Source organism: Trachymyrmex septentrionalis, unplaced genomic scaffold (assembly GCF_001594115.1).
Source record: "Trachymyrmex septentrionalis isolate Tsep2-gDNA-1 unplaced genomic scaffold, Tsep1.0 scaffold220, whole genome shotgun sequence".
Lineage (NCBI taxonomy): Eukaryota > Metazoa > Arthropoda > Insecta > Hymenoptera > Formicidae > Trachymyrmex > Trachymyrmex septentrionalis.
This window is the reverse complement of record NW_017305376.1, coordinates 874,040-881,140: the sequence shown is the minus strand read 5'-3', so window position 1 is coordinate 881,140 and position 7,101 is coordinate 874,040. Positions and strand designations below refer to the sequence as shown.

Genomic DNA, 7,101 nt, shown 5'->3' with positions numbered 1-7,101 from the left:
ATATATATATATATATATATATATATATATATGTCGACACATATATTAATTATATCGATGTGTCTATATTTTTAAAAAGGTCTCGCATAAATTGACTAATTTTGTGGATCTTCCTTGGCTATAACAGCGTTATAGTTTAAATTATTCGATTTGTTAATCCACACGCACAGGGCGTTTAATGACGCTTGTATCACGACGTTGCCATTAGTTAAATATTGTATATATCTTATCTATATGCGAATACGCATATCAGATTAGATTTATTACTGAACAAAATCAAATCGGTTAATTTCGGTTTTGTTCACTTTTATATTGTAAATATTTAAAAATGATTCCTATTAATTTGTTTGCGACGATTAAAAATATATCTGTCCATTATAAAGTGCTCGATAGGACTCGATGCATTTAAACACACATGTTTTTGCATAAAAACTTAAATAAATTTTCCAATTGCAAATAACCTCTTTTCTTAATGTATCTAAATTTAACAACTTTTTCCTCAAGTATCATATTTATTCTTAACATTTTTTTAAAAGAATAATTTCAATCTTTTACCAAGAATACTGTTTCATGCAAGTACATGTATTATATCAAATACTCTTTTTTATATTCAGATATAAAAAATGAAACTAATCGAAATTAACCGCTTGACGAGCCTAATATTTTCAGTACTACTTGCCCGCAAAATCCGACGCAAAATACGTCACATGCTTTTTATTGTTTTCTTGTATGTGTATTCTTTTACTTTCAACTGCGCAATCATGAAGAACATACATATATACTTATATGTATACAATAAAAGATGTGTTTATGTATAATATATATAATATATACATATATAGATTGCATATATATATGTATATGTATATAATATACGTATATATACGAAATACATCTAGACGATGTATAATATACATATATTATTTTTTTTTCTAATCAATTTTTCTTATCAATTTTACTTTCATTTTTGTATATTCACTTTCATGATTTGTCTACTTAATATCTATCATACTTTATTACGGTACTTTCACGTTGTTATCAACTTTCTTACAAATACTTTCATACGTTTCATTAAGTCGTTACGCGAACGTTTTTGAATTTATCTTGAATATTAAGAAAATTTACGCAAAAAATTCCATTTAAAGAATTCGATTTGACTCGGGCGCATTTATTTATAAATTGTCTTTTTACCATCTTTTAAATAATTCACGCTTGCTTCTAATGGATATTAATGAAAAATTAATAGCTGCATTTTATCTATTCTTTCTGTCTCTTTGCGGTTTTTATAATCACAAACTTTACATGCGATATCTACATGACATAGATATCTTACGAAAATTTGTAGGTATATTTCTTTGATATTCAAATAACTCGTCCAGATTTCTGAATTTTCGTTAATGTCACCACATTTGATTTTTGTAAATTTTTTTTTAAGTTTTATCCAATTCACAAATTATAACAATATAGAGATACTATATCGCAAAGTCAAGGTATATTTAGAAAAGTAGATGTTTTAATTTAGATATATGTCTAATAAAATTTAAAATATTTTCCGAATATTCATGCTGTATGAATAATACCATCGTTATGGTAGATCAAATTGTACTGTATCTGAGTGTGCGTAAAAGATGTCGAATATCTTTTTGTTTAACTTCATTTCGACAAGCAATTTACGTTATTCGCTATTATATTGATTCGCGTAACTTTTCTCCTTTATTGCTATATTTCTTTTATTTCGCGTAAATAACACTCACGGACAATTGGAAATACCTAAAAGTTTTAGCTATTGAGCTATATGTTTTGCATTGAAATCTTACACGATTTTGGTATTTTCTCAAACTTCGCCGTTAATTATTGTCCACAAAGAGAATTATTGTCTCGCGAAAATTTGAATTATTGTCGCTTTATAGGATATATATATCCAGATTTCATTGACAAACGGCATCTTGCAATTAATACTCTTTTTTTATACAAGAAATCAATATTGCCAATATTGCGCGAATATGATATATAATTTAATAAAAAGATTTCAAAATTTTATAAAATTGGAGAATCTCTTAGGGATTATTAATATCTTAATCTTTCTATAAATTAAAGGAGCATTCTTTTTGTGATATCCCACAGAAAGAGTTAAAATAGTCAATTATCGCATTGCAATTTGTAAAGCTTGTCTTAACAATACGCTTCACACTTTCTAAATGTTTAAAAAATATAAATTTAAACGCGGCTAAATGTATATTACGTAAAATACATTTTTTCAAGTTTCTTATTTGATTAGCTATTTTTCTTTTACTTCCAAGAGTAAAAATATGCATATATAAATAAAAAATGAAGATAGAATGTCTTTCCGGCTGAATTTTTTTAACCAGAAATTTATCTTTTGCAATTAGTGACTTATTGTCAATTTTAAAATGTAAATAACGGAGTGTACGTGTACCCACTTCCAATTGTTTATCGCACATTGTTGTAAGCAGTATCATAAATATGTCTTTGACAAATACATAGCGGTACATTTAATTGTCAATTCATTTAACAATCAATCTCGCTAAGTTAACAACATAATGAGTTTAATTTTTAGATCCCGTATCATTTCGAGTTATTCGCGTGGATATTCATAGCGCCATTCTCTGCACTTTTAGATATTAAGCTCAGCAAAAAAGTCCTTTTTTTTCTCTTTCTGATATTTATCAAAGATTTTGCACGTAAAACTTAGAAATGTATTTAATCATTTATATTTTGTTTTGTAAAATTCAAAATTATAGCTATTATCTGAAATCTTATTTATTATGCATGTGATCTTCAGACATGCCACAATCAAATTCAATTAATGGTAAATAATTCTATAAAATGATTTATAATTTATTAAACTACACATTTTCAATATATAATATCTAATAGTTTTTATACCGAAATGTTATAAATTTATGACATTTATATAACAAAATGATTTTTAATTTTTATCGTTCAATAAGATTAAGAGCAAAATAAGATTAATTTTTCTTTCTCAAAGAGAAAAAAATGAATAATTCTCATGACTTTATATTTTTTCAATGGAAACAAAATTATTTGTGTAACTATGAAATTTGATCTCTTTACTGACCTTAATTTCGCAAGTTTTAATAAAGATGTAGCATGTCTGAGGAGCCGATGTAGGATTGACAGATAACTATAACGATACGAATGATCTACAACCTCAGAGAAGCAGTCTGCTTTTCTCGTATCCAATTATTCTATCCGGTGATCGAGCATTCTCAGTTCGACTGTTGATTGTGTACGATGTCATATGTGTAGTCGTCCGTTGCCGGTGGTTGCACGAAAGACGCGTTAACGTCGCTAGCGAATGGATTCGTTGAATGAAATGGATTGCTGCTGTTGGTTTCTGTCGAGCCATAGTTTATCACGGGAGCTTTACTATCCTGTCGTGCGTACAGATGATTTTCAGCCGGTGACTGCTCATAAGTATTCCAATCGTCAGTGACGCTTCCGTCTCGGGACGGTTGCTTCTGGAAGAAATAGTTGTTTTCCAAATCTTATTATTTTTAAAAATAATAAATACATTATTTTGAAAGAATAAATTTTGAAATCTCAAGTAGATCACATTTCATAATGCATAAAAAAATATACAAGTATAACTTACAAGTATATATATATATATCAAAATTGCTACACACACACACACACACACACACACACACACACACGCACGCACGCACGCACGCACGCACGCACGCACGCACGCACGCACGCACGCACGCACGCACGCACGCACGCACGCGCGCGCGCGTGTGTGTGTGTGTAACAATTTTGATTTTATTTAAAGATCAATTGATAGCGATGATTTAAAAATCGAATCTGAGCGATATTCGTTGTAACTAATTAATAATAATTTGAGCATACTTACTATAAATTCGGATTGCATAGTTTTTGGTGGAGGTGGAACGGGCGGTTTTGTCTGGCCGAATTCATCCATGGGATTCCAGCTCTTTTGTTCTTCTAAAGTGGGATCAGCCCAGGGTTGCAATTCGCCGGAGCAGAAAATAGCATAGAACGTCACTCCGAAAATATGAACACATGCAGCTATGATAAAAACGTTCCGCCAGCTATGTGGGTCCTGCACAAATTTATATTCTAATCTTAATTTGTACATATTAAATTAACATTCTGAAAGATGCTCGAAGAAGTATATTCTTCGTCGTACCTTCTTCTCCGTGATGTTATCCACGAAGAAAGGAACTAATAGACCAGCGATGGTACCAATCCCGTTGGACATGCCCATTAAGATACTGGCGTATCTTGGAGCGATGTCTAGATGATTGACATTAAAACCAGAGATAGCAAAACCGCTGCACGCGACGCCGATCGCGAGAGCGACCGTAGCCGCAGTTCCGTTTTCGGATGTCGTTGCATGAGCCACCACTAAGAAAAAGAGTGCTTCCATACCGAAACCACCACAGTTGAAAACCTTCCTGACATTTGTCGTTGTCATGATGCCACGTTTACGGAGATAATCCGCCAGCAAACCACCGCAAGGTACAATCATCGTCATCAGTAAGTGTGGAAGCGAACCAATGACTCCGGTCTATTAAATATTTAGGAATAAAACGTATTTCATACATTTCAATTGTAAAGTGTATTACATCTAATTTTTATATAAAAAAATAAATTAGTGACATATTAAATAAAGCTCTTTCATTATTATTTTTATCGAGAAATTATACGAGTATTATATTAGATACTATAATTATATATTTACCTCGACAAGAGGCATACCAAAAGACTCGTGCATGAAACGCGGTTGGAAGAGTACCAGCAGATAAAAGTTCCACGATCTGCAAAAATTAGCAACAATGATGGCATATACCGGCATTGAAGTAAGAAACTTGCGCCAGGGAGTCGTCGCCAGCGTAGGCACAGGTGCTTGCGTTTGTCCTTGTCCGAGCGAATCCTCGATGTAACGTAATTCACGAGCCGAGATACAGGGATGTTTCGATGGCTTTTCGAAGGTCAACCACAACCAGAAACCATACCAAATCAACCCGCACATGCCTGCAATTTATTTTGTTGAAAATTACATCTACCAACGCAATATTTTGTTTTATTGTTATACACATCAAATCAAAATTTTACTATCGTTGCTAATACATAATCAATGTAAAAGCAATTAAATGGCCGTTATAACTGTTGGAATGTCTGAGCAAATTTGTTTGTAGAAAAATGTGTTTGTTTGAACTAAAATAGTCTGTTTAACTATTTCTAGCAATTGTTTTTGCTGTTGCAATAAACGAGATTCAGTTTGTTATAGCAAAACAATTTGTATGTTATAAATAAATAAAATTATTATTCTTAATAAAGCTTTCTGTTCATATTTAGGTATGATAATTGTTTTAGAATGATTGGTTTATGAATTTAATTCAATAAATTTAAAGTTTGTTATAATTTTTGATTGAGTTTCTATTTTATTTATTAGTTTTATTTTATTAATTTCTTCTATAATTATGCTATATAGGTTGGTTTATATAAGTTTAGAAAAGTATTTGAGGCGATTTAATTATTTGTTATTATTATTTATTTTATCAATAGTATTAATAGTGATTAGGCCAAAGAAATTTGTTTAAAACAGCATACGAAATATTCCTTTTTCTATGTATGTTTGCCATTGAGACACAAGAAATCTCTTTACCGTAGAAATAAAACGATGCTGTCCAGCCAAACCAGGAACTCAAGTATCCAGAAAGCGGCATACCTATCACCATTGCGGCGTACGACCCACAAAACGCTAATGTGGCCAAACGCGATCTTTCTAAAGGTGGTGCCCAGTATTTCCAAATACCATGACACGCTGGATACGTGACACCCTAAAAATAAAAATAAAAAAGAAGTTGGTTACAATTATAACAGAGTATATGTTACAGAGGATATTATAGTAGAATATATTGTGAATATTATAGAGATGAAAATCTAATCTTTAGATAATCTTTCAATAAACTTTACTCTTTACTAAAATATTTTTATTATAGTAGAATATATTGTGAATATTATAGAGATGAAAATCTAATCTTTAGATAATCTTTCAATAAACTTTACTCTTTACTAAAATATTTTTACATTTATGTATATACCTAGCGTATTCTAACTGTATCCTTTAGTTTTGTTAAATTTTTCGACTTTTTACTTACCTCGACCAGTCCTTTCAATACTTGCACACCCATGTCAACAATAGGATCTACTTTCAGTGCTCCAGGTACTAACAAATTCAAAAAAGAAGATATCGCGATGGCTGTGCCAAATATTTTGTTAGCAGGATACAATGATGCGAGAAAGCCACCGGGCACTTGCGTTACTAAATAACCCCAGAAAAATGATGAATCAAGGGCGCTTTCCATGCCGACCGTCCAGTTGAACTTGATAGTGTTGTTTTCGCCTTCCGTAGTATTTTTCATGACAAGCTTGGCCATACCCATGTTACATCTCATGCCAAACGAAATAACGAATCCTAAAAAGTATAATTAATTAGAATAATGAAAAGAAAATTTTACTTTTATTTATTATGATTTCATATATACATACATACGTACATACATACATATAATAATTTCTTTTATTTCACAAAATTATTGTGAAAGACTATCCATGTTTTATTTCTTTAATTCTTAGTTTATTATAATAGATAAACTTTTATGATAATATGGGACATAAAACAGAATAGCAAGCAACATAAAGTTGGGAAAACAAAATAGCCTTTTAATTTATTATTTATTCTTACCTACACAAGCTAGCGTTGCGATGGTATACCTCTTTGAAAGACATGGACATTCTGGCATGCAATAAGTATCGATATGCCGCAATGGTGGTCTCTCTGGCTCTGGAAGCGACTCGAATGAAGGCTGCGTGCTGTATCCTCTTTCATCCTCGAATCCCTTGTTGTCTTTACTACTCTCGCATGTAGTTTCAAACTCCTCATAACCGCCGGCACTTCTTCTGAATCTGTAGAGAGTTGGTATTCTCTTAATAAATTATCTTTCCACATTCAAATAGCAAATTTTTAATTATTTGTATCATTTTTTTAAAAATAGTCTCTTTCTTTAATTAAAATCATAACAT

General features: G+C 31.1%; 1 protein-coding gene across 1 annotated transcript in view; it reads right to left on the bottom strand.

The window, feature by feature from the left end:
• Positions 1-3,142: 3,142 nt before the first annotated feature.
• The window catches only part of LOC108748476 (vesicular glutamate transporter 1-like), a 4,239-nt gene continuing 280 nt past the window's right edge, over positions 3,143-7,101 (bottom strand). The window contains exons 2-8 of the mRNA XM_018486673.1: positions 6,764-6,984; positions 6,177-6,493; positions 5,681-5,855; positions 4,754-5,046; positions 4,199-4,579; positions 3,902-4,111; positions 3,143-3,503 (exon numbers count right to left, since the gene is read on the bottom strand). Coding sequence (XP_018342175.1) covers positions 3,252-3,503; positions 3,902-4,111; positions 4,199-4,579; positions 4,754-5,046; positions 5,681-5,855; positions 6,177-6,493; positions 6,764-6,984 — 1,849 coding nt within the window. The 3' untranslated portion in view covers positions 3,143-3,251. The remainder of the gene's footprint in view (positions 3,504-3,901; positions 4,112-4,198; positions 4,580-4,753; positions 5,047-5,680; positions 5,856-6,176; positions 6,494-6,763; positions 6,985-7,101) is intronic.